The following is a 21,746-nucleotide window of genomic DNA, read 5'->3' on the forward strand; positions in this document are numbered from 1 at the left end:
AGAATTCCAGCTCTACCACTTTCAGTTGTGCAGTCTTGCAAGTTGCCTAACCTCAAAACCTCAGTTACTTAATCTCCAAATGCAGGTAAAATATATCTGGTTAATATGAAAATTAAATGAAGTGATGTATTTAAAGTCCTCAGCGTGGTATCAAGTACATAAAAAGCACCCAATAAATTGTGCTAATGTTACTTTTAAGTGTTAGATACCAACTATGTGTGTCATGGGAGTCCTCAGATTCAGGGGAAGAAAAAGGTGAGGATTGAAAAGGCAGTATAAATGAAAAGCCATGAAAACAAGTACTGTTTACTTCTTGCTGAATGTTAATTACTTAGTGTCTTAATTGAGCATTGTTAAAGAATAGTTATTTGTTACTTATTAAATTAATATACCAGTAAAGTTGGGATTTTTTTTTCCATTCTAGCAGATTTGATTAAAATGATTATCTTTTTTCCTACCCTTCCAAATGTTCAATTTTGAGGAACAAATATATTACTGAATATTTTCAAAAACCAAAAAACTCATTCTGTTTGCTAAAGTTCTATGTAGATTGAATTACGTCTTCAGAATGCCTTTAAAAGTTTTTAAATCAAAAAAAAAAAAGTTTTTAAATCAAAAAAAAAAAAGTTTTTAAATCTTTTTAAAATTTATATTTCTAAAATTCATTTCAGTGCTTTTCAATCATGATATCTTAGGATTTTTTTCTTGCTTTGCCACATTTAACAGTTTTATTTTGTATGTCTCAGAAGATGTGTTCTGTATTATGTTTTATGTTTAATAGCTGAATATTATTATTTGGTTCACTTTTTAAAATAGTTTTTATATAATAAGCAATTCTAGTGCAAATCTGCTGGGTTTTTGTCATATTTTTTAATGCGTTCTATTGGGTATAGTATAGAATTTTAAAACTTGCTTATTGCAGATTTCATCTCTCTGACATATACCCTAGGCAGATGATGTCAGTGCTCTCCTGACAGCAGCCATGCCCCCTTCTGCTCTGCCTTCATGTTATAAATCTCAAGTGCTTAATGGCGTGAGAAGCCCAGGAGCCACTGCAGATGCTCTGTCTTCAGGGCCATCCAGCCCATCAAGCCTTTCTGCAGCCAGCAGTCTTGACAACTTATCTGGCAGTTTTTCTGAACTGTCTTCAGTAGTTAGTTCAAGTGGAACAGAGGGTGCTTCCAGTTTGGAGAAAAAGGAAGGTGAGACATTCAGCCAAAATAATTGGTATTGTAGCCACATATTTGTCATTTGGATTACTAAAAAACCATTTTTTTAACCTTAGATACAACTGTTAGTATCAGATTAACATAGCCTAAAAGTTTTAGCCTTTTATGGTTTTCTTTACATTAGTATTAGAATTCCTAATGAAACTTTCTCCCTCCGCGATGAGACTTGATGAGTGTTCTGCTGCTAACCTACTCTTTAGATGTAAACATACTTTTTGAAAGGTATAGAAGTCCTTTTGGTTGAGTACTTATGCCTTTATTTATCTCTTCCAGTGTATTATTACAGAATTATGAAATACTTTTAACCCCACATCAAAATACCTAATTTTGAATATCATTTTTTAAAAAGAAAAGAAAGGGAATTCCCTGGCCGTCCAGTGGTTAGGACTCAGTGCTCTCACTGCTGTGGGCCTAGATTCAGTCCCTGGTTGGGGAAGTAAGATCCCACAAGCCATGTGGCACAGCCAAAAAACAAGAAAAGAAAAGAAAAAAAGACACATACCTACAGTCTCTTTACCTTTTACCTGTCAAAATTGATCTCACCCTATGCAACACTGGAACTTGTTTTCATAAACTTTTTTTGTAAAATAGCTTACCTCTTCAAAGATAGGGAAACTTTGCTTTTTTAATTGAGATATAATTGACATATAACATTTTATTAGTTTAAGCTGTATGGAAACATTTTAAAGATACAATTAAAAATAAAATTTCTTAAAAAGAAAAGATTTCTTTGTAACATGAGAGTGCCCCATTGGTTAACTCTTTTCTTCTAATAATGTTGAAATTTTATAGCTTTCTCCTTGCGATTTTTGATGTTAAGTTTAATATTATATCCCAAACGGCTGTTAATATTTTGCTTCATCTTTACATTCTTCATGCATGTAATAATGTCACAAAACTTTGCTGTTATAATGTTGATATACATTATTCTGATATGAAATTTTGTTTACTGTGATTTTTTTAATTTTCTAGTTCCAGGAGTAGATTTTAGCATAACTCAGTTTGTAAGGAATCTTGGACTTGAACACCTAATGGATATATTTGAGAGAGAACAGGTAAGTACATGAGTTGTTTTGCTTGGTTTGGTGTTTGGGGGAACCTCAAGGGGAAAATAGAACATACTTGAAATGCCCTGAACCATTCAGCCTATTGAGGGGTGAAAAGGATGTTTTTTTAAGAGACTGGAAATCAGTCAGTCTTCTAATTTGGCTTGTTCTTGGAATATCCATTTAGTTTATTGGCACATAAAAATTGTTTCTTGTGTAGTAGCAATAAAATAGCTTTCTCGAGTAAGTTTAGCGTATTCATTTCTTAAAAGTAAATTATCCTTGAGCTCAGTTTGTTCAATTCTCTTGTGTCAGTCACTACCCACTCTAAGCCTGACACTTCGCTAGCCACTATGGGGAGATACATAGACACACAAACTATGTATCTGGGCGTTTCTAGAACAGTCCTAATTTAAAGTATTCTGTCAGAATACATTTACTGATTTTTTGAGTCCAGAAAATATAATTATTATAGACTTGCACCCCTAAGGAACTTGCGATCTAGTTAGGGAGCTATACCAAGAACATATAAAGAGTCAAGTTTCTGGCATAGAAATTATAAGAAAAAAAGAGTTACTACAAGCTGGACTGTTCAGGGAAAGCTTCATGGAAGATTTGTAAAAAAAAAAAAAAAAAGCAGGATTTTAAAGAATGTCTTAAGTTTCACAAAATGGGAATAATATATTTGAGGTAAAAGGCTTAGTTTGAACAATGATGCTCAAGTTATCAGTTAGCATAGTCCAGAGTCTGTAGGAACATTACATTAAGACATTGTGTAAATAGGTTGGATGCAGAGTGATGGTAAAATAGTGTGCCTAAATGTGGCTAATTTGAAAATGCATTTTTGTTTTGCAGTTTAGTTCTGCTCAGGTTCTTATATTAAATGAAAATAATGATATTTTTGGTAGTTCATGACTCAACTTTCTGTTTAATTAGCTGCAACTTTTCAGTTTCAGTCTAACAGCTGGTGTGCTTTCATTTCTAATCTGTTCAAAATAATTTGAAATAAATGTATAAGTCTAATACATTGTGAGAACACCAATATATGAATGTCTTCCAAACAAGTCTTCTAAACAGTTTCATTCTCTTTTGTAAGATCACTTTGGATGTATTAGTTGAGATGGGGCACAAGGAGCTGAAGGAGATTGGAATCAATGCTTATGGACATAGACACAAACTAATTAAAGGAGTTGAGAGACTTATCTCTGGGCAACAAGGTATTTCATTTTAAGTCATTGCTATCATCAGTTTAACAGCTTGCACAAAGGCAGCCCTCAACTTAATAAATGATCATTTTAAAATCTGCAACAGAGAGTCCACTTAATAAGCGTACTGAGTAGGATTCCAGAAACCTGGGATCGAATCTTAAATCTACCACTGTTAAGCTTCCTGAGCTGCTACCTTTAACTCTGTGAACCTAAGTGAAATGTCTGGGCCATTCAGAAATGTGGGTGTTGCTTTATCTCTGAAATTTTTTCCGTTATTTCCATTCACTTATTTCTGAAGTTATTGCAGCTCAAAAATTGTATGGTTCTAAAAGATCTGAAACTTGGATATCTAATATCTTATTGTAATATAATAGGTAATGACTAGGTGTTCAGGCCTGCCCATAAAATAATGTTGTGAATCTCTTTTGTTGTAAATAGTTAAATTCTAAACACTTGCAGTAAAAATATTGGGGAACAGTAATGTTGCAACTAAAGAAACTTAGCGAAACAAAGTTGAATAATATTTTATTTCTCTTGAATGTTGATACGTTAGGAAAATGCAAATTGCATTTGTTCAATAGATATTCACACTTCCTGTATATCAGGTCTTGGGTATAAAAGATGAATTATTTTAGGTGTCAGAACCACATTTTAAGTTCATTGTTAAACTGAGGGAGTGATGTACCCCAGGGTCAGAAGCATCCTGTAATTGAAGACCTGGCTGTACAACTGTGGTTAAAGACAAACCCCCATTAGCAAAAATGAGAGAATTTTTAGGGAAGGATGTATGCTAGCCAGGATGGGTCCATCTCTTGAAGAAGAAAAAAGAGAGCTTTGAAAATCAGGTGATTCAAGCTAAGAATGTTTTAAACTGGAATTCTGGAATAAAATTGATTAAAGGTAGATGCACTTTACTTGCCTGATAGGAACTGGGGCAAAACATTTAAAATGCGAGATAGTCTTGGATATTTCTAGTATAGAAGACAAAATTTTATGAGATAAAGAAGAGGGAAGGGGCTTCCCTGGTGGCGCAGTGGTTGAGAATCTGCCTGCCAATGCAGGGGATACGAGTTCGAGGCCTGGTCTGGGAAGATCCCACACGCCGCGGAGCAACTAGGCCTGTGAGCCACAACTACTGAGCCTGCGTGTCTGGAGCCTGTGCCCCGCAACAAGAGGCCGCGATAGTGAAAAGGCCCGCGCACCGCGATGAAGAGTGGCCCCCGCTTGCCGCAACTAGAGAAAGCCCTCACACGAAACGAAGACCCAGCACAGCCAAAAATAAATAAATTAATTAATTTTTTTAAAAAAAAGAAGAAGAAGAGGGAAGACTCATGGCTCCCTGGAATGTTAGTATGAAGAGGAACTAGAACCCTCAGTTGTGGACTGCCATCATGACTCTACGAGAAAACACTGGATCTGATAGGATAGCAGTTAAGATTGATGAAAGGCTCAGGAAACAATGATGGAAACAGATATACTGCCTTCAAGTGTCAGAGGTCCGTACCTCCATGCTGCCTCTGGTCATTCTGATAACATCCAGCTACACTTTAGTAGGAACATTCATTCCTACATGGAGGAGAAACATCATGACACAGAATGACTGTGTCTGATCTAGCACATCAGGGTCACTTTCCTACATAAAGTTACCACCTTCCTCATTTTCATTTGAAGCCAGGATTCTACACCTATATTATACCCAATTTGCAAAATGGAACCAGTGGCAAGCTTCTGACAGTCTCTCATCTCGCTGACTTAACAGCCTTAGCTATCATTCAGTGCATCAGGTCAATAGATTACTTTTTCTGGGACTTCCCTGGTGGTGCAGTGGTTAAGAATCCACCTGCCAATGCAGGGGACACAGGTTCGAGCCCTGGTCCGGGAAGATCCCACATGCCTTGGAGCAGCTAACCCCGTGCACCACAACTGCTGAAGCCCACGCGTCTAGAGTCCATGCTCCGCAACAAGAGAAGCCACCACAATGAGAAGCCTGCGCACCACAACAAAGAGCAACCCCCGCTCACTGCAACTAGCGAAAACCTGCACACAGCAACAAAGACCCAACGCAGCCAAAAATAAATAAATAAATTTATTTTTTTAAAAAATAGATTACTTGTTCTGATCTTCCAGCACTGATAAATGTCTTCTTGAGGCCATTAGAAGATGGCTTAGTCAAGTGTTTGTCAGACTTTATTCTGTTAAGTGTTTTTTCTATAAAATACCTCCTCTGTATAGTCTCCATACTTCCTGTAGACATTGTAATTCAGCCATATCTATACATCTTTATCAGAGTTTGGCATGTTGGTGGTAGTACTGTTACTCAGACCAGAACAGTGCTCTTAGTCTCCAGAGGCAAACCGCCATGCATTAACCCAGCAGTAAAGGATTTGAGCCTTAACTGAGAAAACAGTGGAGCTCTGGAGATCTTGTGGAAATCTGGAGAGTTGTGTTACAGATGTAACAAAGAAATTAGAAATTTCTGTTTTAAGATTCCATTTAAAAAGCTTTTGTGAGAGTAAAGATACAAAAATATATATGATTATCTTGACTGTTGACATTCAGAAAATATGACATTCATTGCTGAATTAAAGAATCTATCATGGGTTAGAATAAGCATTCCATCGTTAGTGGACTTTATGACTTCTCATTCTTGGATGATTTAAAATTACCTGAGGCCATGCAAGTTTCTTCCTCAGTTTTACAAAAAATAAAGGGACCAAATGCTGAAAGGGCTGCCTCGTTAATAAAGGAAATACTTTGAAGAAGAAAAACATGTGACAGATAGGAAATGAAGAATAGAAAGATTTTTTGAACTATTCTCACAAAACCCTTATGACTTATAAGATAAAAAAAACAGTCATCTAAATGCAGTGTGATATTCTGGTTTGGATCCTGGAAAAGTAAAAGGACATTAGTGGGGGAAACTGGTGAAATCCAAATAAAGTCTGTAATTTACTTAATTTTTGACAGGTGTACTATGATTGTGTAAAATGGTAACATTAAGGAAACATTAATGTTCCTGATGGTAACATTAGGAAGTGGAGTAAGAGTACACAGGAACTCTCAGTGCTCTCAGCCTTCCTGTAAATCTAAAGTATCCCAAAATAAAAAGTTTTTTAGAATTGATAGTAAGCATCAGATAAATTAGGTGGTGGTTTTGGGTTGATGTTTGTTGGGGGGGGTTTTTTGGCAAATTTTTTTTTACCTTTAAATTTCATTTGATAGGTCTTAACCCATACTTAACTCTGAACACCTCTGGAAGTGGAACAATTCTCATAGATCTGTCTCCTGATGATAAAGAGTTTCAGTCTGTGGAGGAAGAGGTATGTTCATATACCTTAAATAAATGTTGGTTCAGTAGCTAAATTTCCCAGAAGTTTCCAGGTCTACCTGAACATGTATGTAGCAGGGTTTTTTAATGTCCCTAACTCTTTACCACCTGGAAAACTTCTGAAATCAGCATTTAAAGTACACTATCTCAGTAAACCTTAATTCTAATAACTTGGTTCAGCACTACAATTAATACACAGAATTCTGTTGAAGAAGAGGTTGCTAATATTTCCTTCTTTCATGAAGGCAATTGCAAAGCCCAGTATCGTAGACAAGACCCAGAACATGTGAATGCTACTTATCTAGGAAATTTTTTTCTAGCTTTCTTTCCACAAAACTCTTTCATCCACCAAAATCTTAGAATACTGCCTTGCACTTTGAAGAACATCATGCCCTAATTGTGTGAGCTGAGCACAGAGATACAAAGTTGAGTGAGACTTAGTTCTGAAGCTCAGGAAACTCCCAACTCTCAATGATACACAAATTGTGCTTTATTAGAGCAAAACAAATGGGAACAAATTAATCATTGGGGTTTTTTTTGGTATGTCAGGTGGTTGGCTTTGTATGTTTAGCTCACCTATGCATCTGCTTGTTTCTTTTTCTTCCTGTAGTTTGCATTATATAATTTTCACCTGTATGTATTTTTAGATTGATTGTATTAGCTATCTGCTATCTCTCAAAAATAGTATATGTGAACTTATAGAACTCATTCCTTAAACAACAAAAATATTAAAAACCCATTTTGTATTCTCAAAAATAGAATCATATGGGTCAAGAACCATGTTCCCTAAATCAAAAAAAAACACACAAAAGCTAATGCACGTATATTTGAAATATTTTTCCGTCAGATGCAGAGTACAGTCCGAGAGCACAGAGATGGAGGTCATGCAGGTGGAATCTTCAACAGATACAATATTCTCAAGGTAATAAGTTAGTGAAAATAAAGTTTGCTGAGACCATAGTTTTCAAAGCCTGAAGCCATGATTAACTTTCACAAGAATGTAATCTGTCCAGCCCAGTAAGTCTTTCACAGGGCATCAGGGGGGATGTTTTGGGAAATAATATGTCCTTGGAAGGTTAGGATCCTCAAATCTCTGTACTAAACACTAGTTCAGCCTCTGTTGAACATATTTAAGTTTAGGGATTATGCTTTATCTTGGGGTAAAGATAAATCCTGCAGGTTTAGGACTTTAAATATGTAAACTACTATTAAGGTACTCTGTTGTAACAAAGTTGAATTTTTTTTGACTCATGGAAGGACTCCCGTGTTTATAATTACACCATGGTTTGTTTGTCCTAACTGTGACTACTCCAGGTTTCTGTGGGTCCCCACATATACCAATTTTTGGTAATTTTAGTAGTACTCCTTCTATACCTTCCATCTTTCCAAAAATAGTCTTTAAAAATAATGTTTTAAAGAGTCCTGACTGTTATTGATATCAGTTACTCTTCTCAGGACCTTTTTCAGCTTTGCTAGTTTGTGTTGTTGTTGTTTAAGCTATATAGCAACCAAACTGCATGCTCTACTTGAGATGCATAATAATTTTCTATTAACTACATTGATATATTCTTAATCATTATAAGACTTAGAGTTATAATTAAAATGTGGCAAGTATCTTTCTAATACCTAAATTTTAAACTCAAAGGTGAACAGTATCAAATCTTCCAGCTGTGTTGTATTACTGTTTCACAATAATATACTATTATGAGTATACAAATAGATGTCATATTTTAGAATCTGTGAATACTAAAACTATTCATTGAGATTGCTGTGTTCGTACTATTTAGAAATAAGATGATATAAAACAAGCACACATTCATTTTTCAGGTGAAAGGGTTATTCTTCTGGGAGCTGTATTTTATTAGTTCATATCATAGTATGACCTGAGTGACATCTTGAGATTTCTATTCATGGATAGATATATAGTAATTTTTAATAAGACAAATAATTATTCCTCCTACAGGCAAATTTCAGTCAAGTCCATTTTGTGTGCAAGCAGTAACAGAATGTGTAGAGGTTTGTTAAGGGTGAGGGCAGGGAAGAGAATATGTGTTTGATTTCCAAAGTTACTGAATTTGGGAGGTATGCTGTTTTCTTCCTCTATAAAGGTATTTTAATGTAATATCTAATAAAAGTTTTTTCATTGATAAAACTTTGTTCCCTTTTATTTTTAAACATTAATGAGCTCTGTTTATGCCAGTTGTGTGCCTTGATTATGTCTGTGATGGTATTTTGAGTTAATTTGAATCAAGACTAAAACCACCAGCTCCCAGATGTGTTCTAGAACCAGCAGGGGGCTGTAGCACCCTTAAATACAGCTAAGAAACAGCACTAGGATTGTGAATTTTGACAGTACTCCTAATGAAACCAGTATCCATCTTTAACTCTTCTCCAGACAAATTTTAGGAATTGGAGGGATAGGGAAGGATAGAGGGAGTACTAGGTAGGGGTGTGTGTGTGTGTGTGTTTGGTGTGGCTATTTCAATTTTTTTTTTAACATCTTTATTGGAGTATAATTGCTTTACAGTGGTGTGTTAGTTTTTGCTTTATAACAAAGTGAATCAGTTATACATATACATATGTCCCCATATCCCCTCCCTCTTGCGTCTCCCTCCCACCCTCCCTATCCCACCCCTCTAGGTGGTCACAAAGCACTGAGCTGATCTCCCTGTGCTATGCAGCTGCTTCCCACTAGCTATCTATTTTACATTTGGTAGTGTATATATGTCCACGCCACTCTCACTTTGTCCCAGTTTACCCTTCCCCCTCCCCGTGTCCTCAGTCCATCCTCAGTCCATTCTCTACATCTGCGTCTTTATTCCTGTCCTGCCCCTAGGTTCTTCATAACCTTTTTTTTTTTTTTTTAAAGTCAACATTTTAAGCTTTAATAATCTTCGGAAGCAGAATTTTTTAAATGTTTTGAACAGTGACATCACCACTAGAACAAGTACATGCCCTTCCAAGAGGACTGCTTAGAAGGAAAACAACATCTACTTCGAAGTATATAATTTCTAGATTGCCTGCTGAAACAACACATCATTTGATAAATCCTTCACACAATTTGAAATGTTCTGATAATCAAAATATCATTTTAGACCAAGTTCTGATCATACCAGACAGCAAAAAATTTACCACACTAGTTCAGCTCTAGGCTAGGAAAAATCATTTAAAATAATTTGGAAAAAAAAATCATGTACCAGTAGGTACAAGAGCAATATCTAATATAATCCTGACAAAGATGGTTAAAAATATAGATTTACTGCATTTTACCACTCCTAATAGAATCAAACAATCACTCAAAATTCACCACTAAAAACAAGTATTCTTTCTCTTTTTTTTTTTTTTTTTGGCTGCATTGGGTCTTCACTGCTACTCACAGGCTTTCTCTAGTTGTGGAGAATGGGGGCTACTCTTCGTTGCAGTGTGCGGGCTTCTCATTGCGGTGGCTTCTCTTATTGCAGAGCACGGGCTCCAGGCACGTGGGCTTCAGTATTTGCAGCACACGGGCTCAGTAGTTGTGGCTCACGGGCTCTAGAGTGCAGGCTCAGTAGTTGTGGTGCACAGGCTTAGTTGCTCCGCGGCATGTGGGATCTTCCCGGACCAGGGCTCGAACCCGTGTCCCTTGTATTGGCAGGCGGATTCTTCAGCACTGCACCACCAGGGGAGTCCCAAAACAAGTATTCTTTTGGGAGCTAATAATACACACTCAGTTTAAATCTGTTCAGTGAACTGAACAGTCTAGACTCAGAATCAGCAAGGATATTCCAAGGTTATTAAATGTTCCCACCTTCAGGGAATTCCAGTCATTGTTTTCCATAATTCCAAAGAGCAGATGCATAAAAATATTTTAAATGGAGTGAATACTAATATCTTTAAAATTACCAACATTTAGAAAATGCACTTCATCAAAATTTCTTCACCTTCAGTATAGTTGAATATTTTTGTTTCACTTTCACATTTACTCTTGCTTTTGCATATTGAAATATGTAAAATGCTCTTTATTTTACTCATCTATGCGAAGCACATGTTGCCAAGTTGCTGTCAAGTATTTAATCAATTTCCTATGCAATACTCAGTTCTAATTTCTTGGGGATATGCATACCAAGAGATGGGCAGTGGAATCTTTTTCTAACAAAGCATCACCAACTCAGAGACAAAAACCTCGGGTCAGATCCAGCAGGACGTTCTCCTCGCCGCTGTCATTCCGCCCTCTATTTGGAGGTTCTTCAGCGAGCGGCCGCGGCCGACCGCCGCCATATTGACGGGTTTCAGTCACAACACCGGAAACCTTTTTTTTTTTTTTTTTTTGATTCCATATATATGTGTTAGCATACGGTATTTGTTTTTCTCTTTCTGACTTACTTCACTCTGTATGACAGTCTCTAGGTCCATCCACCTCATTACAAATAACTCAGTTTCGTTTCTTTTTATGGCTGAGTAATATTCCATTGTATATATGTGCCACATCTTCTTTATCCATTCATCTGTCGATGGACACTTAAGTTGATTCCATGTCCTGGCTATTGTAAATAGTGCTGCAGTGAACATTGTAGTACATGTCTCTTTTTGAATTATGGTTTTCTCAGGGTATGTGCCCAGTAGTGGGATTGCTGGGTCATATGGTAGTTCTATTTTTAGTTTTTTAAGGAACCTCCATACTGTTCTCCATAGTGGCTGTATCGGTTTACATTCCCACCAACAGTGCAAGAGGGTTCCCTTTTCTCCACACCCTCTCCAGCATTTATTGTGTGTAGATTTTCTGATGATGGCCATTCTGACTTGTGTATTTCAAATATTTTTAATTAAAAACAGATAAAGATGGTACTTTGAGCCAGATAAAGCAGGGGGGAAAAGATAGTATTCTCTTTCTTATACTTCCATACAGATCTCAGCATGTCTGATTTGGAGATGTTTTAGTAGTAATTCTAAAGTAATGAGAATGGAAGTATTTTAATCAATTAACAGTACTCTTGACCTTTACATATAGCTTTTTTCCCCTTTGTAGTTTTTTGATTTCCAAAATGTACCTATAGTTCCATTTTTATGGTTGGGTTAAAGTTTTTTAGTTGACTAAAAATAACACATAATTTATATTTCAGAGAAAAGTTTTGCCTCTCTTCTGGCCCTATGTGGCCCATTTTTGGATAAGATTAATTATTATGATCTAGAGATTTTATTTTTCTGGTTTCTTTTTAAAGATTCAGAAAGTTTGTAACAAGAAACTATGGGAAAGATACACTCACAGGAGGAAAGAAGTTTCTGAAGAAAACCACAACCATGCAAATGAAAGAATGCTATTTCATGGTAAGATTCCTCTCCCCCTACCCTACCACCATCCTCCTCCACATGTTTTGTCCGGTTTGAAATAATAATGAATCTTTATATTCCTCATGTCATTTTAAAAAATAAACAGTATTTCTGTAAATCTTTACATTTATATTTTTTTGGGGTTTTTTTTGGCTGTGTTGGGTCTGTGTTGCTGTGAACGAGGTTTCTCTAGATGCGGCGAGCAGGGGCTACTCTTCATTGCAGTGCGCAGGCTTCTCATTGCAGCGGCTTCTCTTGTTGAGAAGCACGGGCTCTAGGCATGTGAGCTTCAGTAGTTGTGGCGCATGGGCTCAGTAGTTGTGGCTCCTGGGCTCTAGAGCACAGGCTCAGTAGTTGTGGCGCACGGGCTTTGTTGCTCCGTGGCATATGGGATCTTCCAGACCAGGGATCCAACCCGTGTCCCCTGCATTTGCAGGCGGATTCTTAACCACTGCTCCACCAGGGAAGTCCCTGTATTTTTAACGTCTTTTGAGTTTGCATGTTTTACAGTGGGTAGTGTATAAATAGGATTACCATAACAGAAAAAGTGTAGAAATGAGAACGTTGACTATTCGTATTTTCCCTTTTATTTTAATATAGTTGATTTTGTGTGATGATTACTCTGAAAAATGGTGTGTTTTACTTTTAACTGGTTGGGTGAATTAAAGTTAAAATAAGATCTGAAAATTGCCTCAGAAAAATATATACATCCTGTTCTGACTGTGATTCTAAGTGTCAAGGCTACATTTAACTTCAGCAAAAAGAGCATTGTCATTGAACCTATGGAGTTTTCTGAGAACTTTTGTTGAATTGAGAGCACCGTTACTTGTCATTCTTGAAATTTCCTGTTTATGTTGCAAGTTGGCAGGTGTTGATGATTGGTGTTTCATGTTTATAGCAAAAATTAATATAGATGTTAATGTAGTGTTTATCAAGTCTTCAAGCACATTACCCATGATCGGGCCAGTCTGTTCCTTCAGTTGGCTTTGATTGCAGAAAATTTTTAGAGGCTGGTAAAGTTCTATAAAACACAGCATTTAAATGTCACAGTCCCCTGGAAGAATGGCTATAGCAGACTGAATTGGTATATAATATCTAAATGGTACTTCTCATTCCAAAACCCTAAAAATCATTGTGATAATTTCTTGGCACAGAGCATATTTATTTATGTATTGACTTGATGGTTGTAATGAACGATTTTTTCTGTTTTATAATAGAAATGGTTTTGGTTTTTCCAAATTCAAATAAGTTACTGTATTCTTCAGTATTTCTGTAAAGTGGAATTCAGTGTATTTTCCTGTCCCTTTATGAACAGGGACACTGATCTTGATGGATCAGTTAGTTGTGTTATATTGGCTTTTCCCAACCCCCAGCCTCACTCCACTCCCTGGCCTGGTACCCATGCTTAGTACCTCCTCTCCTTTGGCTAAGCTTCTTCTTGGCACACGTGCAAGGAAGGAGGAGAAAGAAGTCAATATGTAGGGAATGAAGGAACACACCACATTTACAGTTGAAATCTGGTACTAGCAAGTGATAAAAGGTAGAGAGGTGGAAGGATAGGAGAGAGGAGGTGTAAAGAAGAAAATGAACATGAAAAGATCACTTTGGCCACTTTTGATATCTAGAAAAAGTACACAGATGTGGGCGTCATTGCATGACCTAATTGCATTCAGCCTTGCCATAAGAGGTGAATTATGAGACTCTTGGTTCTGGATATATATGAATTTGGGGCATGGAATTTGATAACTCTAGCATTGATATTTCAGGTGATCTGTTTGTTTTTCTAGTTGAATCTGTATGTGTCCTTACTTTGGCATCTGAACCACTACCCTATTAGAAACATTCATCCATATTAGCAATTCTTCTAAAATAACTATTCTAAAGTGGTGAGCTAGCTGACAGTTAACTTGTTAACCCTTGTGTTTTGATTTTGCTTTATTGTGGTGGTGGTGTATATATGTTTAAGAATTTAACTTCTAAGGGGCTTTAACTTTTGTTCTTTTTCTTCTAAGATAATTTTTAAATGTTATATATTTATATGTATTTTAGGGTCTCCCTTTGTGAATGCAATTATTCACAAAGGCTTTGACGAAAGGCATGCCTACATAGGTGGCATGTTTGGAGCTGGGATCTATTTTGCTGAAAACTCTTCCAAAAGCAATCAATATGTGTATGGAATCGGAGGAGGTACTGGGTGTCCAGTACACAAAGACAGATCTTGTTACATTTGCCACAGGTAAGAGATCACTTGTTCTCGTTTATTTTGATAAGAATCAGATAAGAACTGGTTTCAAATTTGAGAAATTTTCGGGGCAAAACATTATCTCGGACAACTTTAGGAATCCCAAGCTAGTCATATTTCAGGTTGCTTTTGGTCCTCTCACCAGTTCTAATAATGGCTAATATTTATTAAATGATCTGTATGGGCCAAGCACAGTTCTACGCACTTGACCTGTTCAACTCATTCAATCATTAGAGCACATGGTGCTTTCAGAATATGGAATAGAAAATATCACTGGGCATGAAAGAGATTTTATTGTGGACTGTTTAAAAATCTAGTATTCAAAGGCTAAAATGGCATTACTTGTTACACCTAGTCATTTCATGGCGATGTGTGAGGGAGTCTCTCTTCCATTGTGATAATGATCTTAATCCTCAATCTCTGATGTTACTACTCAAAAAGTTATAATAAAATACATCAATCCCTTTAGAAAGCACATTATCAAAGAACTACTTTGTACTTCTTTTTTCCAGCTTTTAGTTACCCTGGTCTAACTCAGTTGTTAAAATCATTCAAATGACTTGGGTCAAATTGATAAAATCCTCATAGGTAAATAAATTATCTTTCACCATTTGAAAACTCAAGTAAGATTAATTACTGAGGTTTATTCTGTAGTTAGGACACTTCTTATAAAGACCTAGAACAGTAGCTATCAAACATGAGCAAGCTCAGAATCACCTAGAGGGCTAGTAAAAACACAGATTCCGGTGGCATGCATCCTGAATTGTTGATTTAGTAGGTGGGGCCCTAGAACTTGAATTTCTACCAGTTTCTACCAAGTTCCTAGCTGATGCTGAAGCTTCTGATCACTGATGTAGAAACCCTAGAGCAGTAGTTCTCAGCTTTGGCAGCACATTGGAGTTACCTAAGGGGCTTTAAAAACTAATGCCTGTGTCCCACCCTCAAGAGATTCTCACTTAATTGGTCTCGGGTCTGGTCTGTGCATGGGATTTTTGAAAGATTCCCAGCTGACTTTGAAAGGTTACCAAGGGTAAAGGACTGTAGTCCTGAAGGGAAACAAAGACTGTTTATGTTTTGTTCTTGTTGTTTTCCCCCTAAATTTAGACTCACATAGGTATCTAAAGTCAGTCCTCCTGGGTATGACCTCCCACCCATTTCTATTTTAGATCATAAGTTCGAATGGTTAGGAGGCTTGTAATTTCTTAAGATTCTGTAAATTGAACATTGCTACTTTTACTTGTCATATATTATCTGGAGGCTAAATAGTTCTGATTATTAGTATTAGTAGTAAGCATTGTTCGAGTACCTCTTCTCAGCTGCCTTTGAAGTAGAATGCTTGTATGTCTGGAAATAAGTTTATTAATTAAGATTTCTGTATGCTGGATTATCATGGGACTGATTGTGACTATAATAGAAAATCTATTAGAAACACTAAGAAGGGCTTCCCTGGTGGCACAGTGGTTAAGAATCTGCCTGCCAATGCAGAGGACACAGGTTTGAGCCCTGGTCCGGGAAGATCCCACATGCCGCGGAGCAACTAAGCCCGTGTGCCACAACTACCGAGCCTGCTCTCTAGAAGCCCGCGAGCCACAACTACCGAAGCCCATGCACCTAGAGCCCGTGCTCCACAACAAGAGAAGCCACCTTAATGAGAGGCCTGCGCACCGCAACGAAGAGTAGCCCCCGCTCTCTGCAACTAAGAAGAAAGCCCACGTGCAGCAATGAAGACCCAGAGCAGCCATAAATATACATATAAAAAGAAAGAAAGAAACGCTAAGAAGGTTTCCAAAGGGCATATTTAGAATAAAAAGTACATAGCCCGTCTTCTTTGGAGACAGAATCATCAGTTAGTCCGCCAAATCTCCTCTTCTCCTGTAGAGAGAAAAGAAAATTAGAGAAACAATGAAGTAATAAAGAGTTCATTGGACCTAAGGAAGGCCAATCATATGCCTGTGGGGAGTGGGAAGGTAATACTTAAACTTCTGGTGAGGGAAGACCTATTTGAAGACATGACATTTCAGCTGAAACTTGAAAAATGAATATTAGCCAGTAGAAGAGTGGTAGAATACATATCATTCTAGATGATAGAGGAAACAGTATGTCTGATGGCCATAGGGCAAGAAAGTTTGGCCTGTGGGAAAAAGAACTAATGCGCCTGGGCATAATGAACACAGAGTAAAATTCGAGACTTTAGAGCCATTAAAAGGAATTTGGATTTTCTTCCAGGCACAGTGAATAGCCTCTAAAAGGTTTTAAGCAGAAAAGCGATGCAATCTGATTTATGGTTTTTGTTGTTTGTTGTTTTTTTCCCCTAAATCACTGGTTGCTTGGATGGAAAATAATTTAGACAGGAATTAGAGTAGAAACAGAAAGACTAGTTCAAAGGCCATTGTTACAGTCCAGGTGAAAATTTTGGTGATTTGGACTCAATAGTGACAGTAGAATTAAGAGAAGAGAATTGATTTCAATACATTTTGAAAGTGGAATCAACAGGACTTACCTGGGTAAATGTTCAACTTTGTAAGGCACTTCATGGAAGCCCCTTAAAGCCTCCTCCTCCTTCCCACTTGGGCTATGATTTGTGCTTTTGCTGGGATACAAACAGGATGGCAAAGTCTATATCACTTTAAGATTATTGCAATTGCTATATCATTTTATAGTTAAAATAAGGATTAATTAAAGTGACAAATTCTTTCATTAGTGAGAGTAGTAGAAGACATTCTTACAAAGTTCTTTAAAGGGTAAAATGATAGAAACCGTCATAAGTGTTCATGTATAAATGCATTAAAAAGCTTAGGTAGTGTACATAAATAAAATTGTCATGTACGACTTGTCTTCAGGGAGATCTTTTCCTTTTCACATGTTATAGGCAGCTGCTCTTTTGCCGGGTAACCTTGGGAAAGTCTTTCCTGCAGTTCAGTGCAATGAAAATGGCACATTCTCCACCAGGACATCACTCAGTCACTGGTCGACCCAGTGTAAATGGCCTAGCATTAGCTGAATATGTTATTTACAGAGGAGAACAGGTAATTCAGTTTTATTTGCTCATCTTCAAAAATGCTTTAGAGCCATACTTTAACCTCTTACAAATCTTTTAAATTGACAAGGCATATTGCCTTAAGAGCTGGATTTCTTTTTAACTCATATTTGGAAATTATTTCACACTTAAAGAAAAATTGCAAAAATAATAAAGAGAATTCCCTTATACCCTTTACCCAGATCTTCCAAATGTTAACATTTTAGCATTCTGTCTTTCTCCTTTATCATGCTCTCCCTACTGTATGTGTGTATACTTTTTTTTTTTTTTTTCTGAGCTGCTTGGAAGTAGGTAATAGGCATCTTTCTTTACCCTTAAATTCTTCAATGTGTATTTCCTAAAATCAAGGACATTCTCTTAAAATTGTTAAAATCAGGAAAATATCATTAATGTAATATATCTAACCTACAGACCTTATTCAGATTTTGTCAACCATACTTTTTTTTTTAGCTTCTGTAAAATATAATTAATTAGAATCCTATATTTAATAGTTAACCTCTCTGTAGCAAAGAAATGTGTAATTCCCTCTTGCTCTTAGTGACATAGATCCAGTCAAAAGCATCTCTAGAGCGTTGTGTACTGGGGATATGTATCAGGATCACCTCAGTTATTAAAAACAAACACATGCTTAATACTCATCCTAGACCTGCTGATTCAGAATCTAAGGGATTGGAGTCAAGGTAAGGCTGTTTTGGGAAAATGCCCTTTGATGATTCTGATCCACAGCACTAATTTAGAACCTCTTCCCTAGGAATCCTTATAATAAGTCTCCTTTCAAAAAATTTGTTTACCAATATTTGAATTAATCTTTCTCTTCTAGGCTTATCCTGAATATTTAATTACTTACCAGATTGTAAGGCCTGAAGGTATGGTTGATGGATAAATAGTTGTTTTAGGAAACTAGCAACACTGAACCTAAAATCATCTAAGCAGCTGGTGGCCTCGTAAGTTTTACTCCTTTGCTGAGAAAAATCATCTTGTCCACAAGCCTGTGGCAAAAGGTTAAAAATGTGAAAGGATTTTAACATTCTGACTTGATAAAGCTTTAATAATGTACAGTGTTTTCTAAATATTTCCTGTTTTTCAGCACTTTAACAGATGCCATTCCAGGTTAAACTGGGTTTGTCTGTACTAAATTATAAACAGAGTTAACTTGAATCTTTTATACGTTATACATTGATTCTAACAGAAACTGTAATTCCCCTCAACAGAACTCATTTTACTAATATAGTACTGTGTTCTTTAAAACACAGCATTTACACTGAATACAGTTTCATTTGTAAAACTGTAAATAAGAGCTTTTGTACTAGCCCCATATTTATTTACATTGCTTTGTAATATAAATCTACTGTTTTAGAACTGCAGCGGTTTACAAATTTTTTTCATATGTACTGCTCATCTGTACTTCATCTTGCATCACCGTGATTGAATGATCTTTTACCTTTGATTCCAGAGGCTGTGTTGAGTTGTTAGCAGAGGCCTTGTCACTTGGGAAGGATTGATTCATCAGATTTAATTTGCTGATGGAAGCATTTATGTCTCATTAGAAGTCTTTCCCATATAAGAGCTTGTTTCATAAATACTCTGGGAGTTTAATTTGTGATAACTTTGTATGTATAACACACATTCCAAAGAGCTCTAACTTTGATGGTCCTGATTATTAAAGACACTTCTTTACTAGCCTCAAACCCTGGGTTTCACATTGGAAAATTTTCTCATGTCATTTTGTGAAAATTAGAGCAAGAGCTTCTATTTTTTAGAGAGGCTAATTCCTGCCACTGAACAATTATAGTGTTCTTTTCATGGAATGTAAATAGGAAGTTGAATTTTCAGATGTGGGAAGGGTAATCCTGAAATTTTTCCAGCCTGTTCTAATTACCTTAAATCTAAAGGGGAAAAAATAGCAGATGGGAGTGGGTAGTTTTTTCTCCTAAGTATTTTTCTCCTGTTCTTTTTCTTTGGCCTTACTGTTTTACTTGTAGCCAATCTATACACCATAAGTAAGCTCAACCCAAAACCATGAAATGTAGGTGTCCCAGTTCTCTCCTGGCCTCCTGAATAGGCAGGTGCAGTGAAATGGGTGCTTCCGCTCCTGGGTTGCCTCATCATGATATGGTACACCCACTTGGAAATACGCTTTGTTTATGCACCACCTGGTGACCAGGCTTGTTTGGCAGCTGTGGAGGGGAATGCTATCCCATAAAATGCCATTCCTATTTTTTTAACGTAAAACTATCTTTTCCATGAAATATGCTAAAGCATCTTGGTACAGAGACATGAGTTACAGCTTGACAGTCTGTTTGTTGACTGTAGTTCCCTCAGAAGTCAAGGCAAGATTGTTACCCATTAAATCTTTGTTAATGAGGCTGTTCCCCTCCACTCTCTGTACCAGTTCACATTTGTTTTACATTTTATTCGGTCTCTAAATTAACTGGGCTTTTGCAGTAATTTGTACATAAAGTGCTAGAAAATCATGTTTCTTGTCTTGAGTAAGAGTTAATCACAGTAAATGCATATCTGGAGTTGTGTTTCTATGATGTAAATTGTGATCATTTAAGAGGTCAATTCCTGACCATGAAGTGCTTTTATACAGCTCTCTAATAATGGCAAATATGATCCTAATGTCATTCTTGGAACACAAATGGAGTATGCCAAATTTTATGTAATTTTTCAGGTTCTGGAAGCTTCTAGGTTTTATAATTAGAAGATAATGAGATGAGTTAATGGAGTTTATATTTACATACCTTATCTCTCAACATTTAGCCCATACTGCTCACCCTATGAGTGACTCTGGAATTGCTTATCATGTAAAATCATCGTGGTCTATGAGTTTACGATATTGCAGCCTGTGTTGTTTCATCTAATCCATTGCTTAATTAGTGTGTTGCTTTTCTATGAATGATTATATTGTGGTTAATATGTTAGCATGGCAATATTTCAGATAGCTTTTTGTTAGGAGCTTGGGGGGGTTTGGGGGTGACTGGGGATTTCTTTGAAGTTTTTGCATGAAATACCTTACTTTATGATGATGGAATTGCTTTTTCTTTTGTGATTTTTTTTTTTTAAGAGATTTAACTTTTTGTGTGAGTAGTACTATTATATCCATCTTGAGTGTCTTACTTGTATCACATTCCATACCCTCATTTAATTCTTAATAAACTGTTCACTTGTTTTTCTGGGTAGCATGGTAATTACTGGAATAGTATAAATGTGTTGAATGGTCTTTGAGAAAATGGATTAAGATTACAATAAACCACAATTGCAGGAAAATAATGTAGTTCTGAGTCTAATAGTGATGAAGACTGCAGTTTAAAATTTGAAATACTGAATGTCATGACCATACCTGCTCAGATGCTTTAAGATGAAAGTAGCTGTCAGACTCTTTTAGACATTTAGTCCATCCTACACAAGTTTTGGCAAACCTTAAAGCTGTTTCCTGGGAAATCTATCCTTTTTTGTTTTTTGGCCACACCACACAGTTTGCGGGGTTTTAGTTCCCCGACCAGGGATCAAACCCGGGCCCTTGGCAGTGAGAACTCGGAGTCCTGACTGCTGGACCGCCAGGGAATTCCCCTAGGAAATATATCTTAACTTATAAAGAGGAATAGGAATATATTTTTGTATTCTGTGTCATAGAAAATTTCTTTATAACTTTACAAATCTTAAAGTTAGTAGTATTTATTATTCTTAAAAGAAAGTATAGTAAGATAAATGTATTTTAGATTTCAGTATGCTAAGTGTGTGTGGTCAGGTCCCTGCTTTCCATAATAGGAGAATAATGGTGCAAATAATCCATAAGTCATTTGGCTTTGAAATATTTTTTAGCAGCTTTATCTTACTGCTTGAGTTGGTATAATATTCAAGTGTTCTCTTGCTAGTTCTTAAGCATGCATGCCATTGTATGATGTGATCCAGTTGTTTGCAGGGCGATGAGGAAAGAAAACTTGCAAATAAATTTCCCTAAGCTTTTGTGATTAGTATTCCTGACTGGCCCTTTACCTACTGTCCTGTCCTGTTAGAGGACTAGAGTAACAGAGGAAGCAAATGGTGGTATACATTCTTCACCAGGAGAACTGCCAGATTTGTATAAAGTTAGACTGTAGTGTGGCCTTTTCACTATCTGCTGAATCTCTACCCGCCTCCTCCTTTTCATGCTTACTAGCTGAGGAAGACTGACATAAAATACTTAATGATACCTTCTTAGAAGGTTCTTGCTCTCCACATACAAGCCACCATTGTCAGAAGTGTCTTCTCCACTTTGTTATTCACCACAAAAATGTGCACATCACAAAAATCTGCACAAAGCCCCTCAGATGGTCTGCCAGTACACTGTAGAGCAGTGCTACGCA

At 36.6% G+C, this 21,746-nt stretch overlaps 1 protein-coding gene across 2 annotated transcripts in view; it reads left to right on the plus strand.

Moving 5' to 3' along the window:
• Nucleotides 1-20,569, plus strand: part of TNKS2 (tankyrase 2) — a 63,176-nt gene extending 42,607 nt beyond the window's left edge. For both annotated transcript variants that reach the window (XM_068548202.1, XM_068548201.1), the window contains 9 exons: nucleotides 950-1,202; nucleotides 2,202-2,284; nucleotides 3,372-3,492; nucleotides 6,706-6,803; nucleotides 7,659-7,733; nucleotides 12,010-12,115; nucleotides 14,168-14,354; nucleotides 17,230-17,386; nucleotides 18,218-20,569. In XM_068548202.1, coding sequence (XP_068404303.1) covers nucleotides 950-1,202; nucleotides 2,202-2,284; nucleotides 3,372-3,492; nucleotides 6,706-6,803; nucleotides 7,659-7,733; nucleotides 12,010-12,115; nucleotides 14,168-14,354; nucleotides 17,230-17,386; nucleotides 18,218-18,280 — 1,143 coding nt within the window. In that variant the 3' untranslated portion in view covers nucleotides 18,281-20,569. The remainder of the gene's footprint in view (nucleotides 1-949; nucleotides 1,203-2,201; nucleotides 2,285-3,371; nucleotides 3,493-6,705; nucleotides 6,804-7,658; nucleotides 7,734-12,009; nucleotides 12,116-14,167; nucleotides 14,355-17,229; nucleotides 17,387-18,217) is intronic.
• The last annotated feature ends 1,177 nt before the right edge of the window (nucleotides 20,570-21,746 follow it).

This window comes from Eschrichtius robustus, chromosome 7, assembly GCF_028021215.1.
Source record: "Eschrichtius robustus isolate mEscRob2 chromosome 7, mEscRob2.pri, whole genome shotgun sequence".
Lineage (NCBI taxonomy): Eukaryota > Metazoa > Chordata > Mammalia > Artiodactyla > Eschrichtiidae > Eschrichtius > Eschrichtius robustus.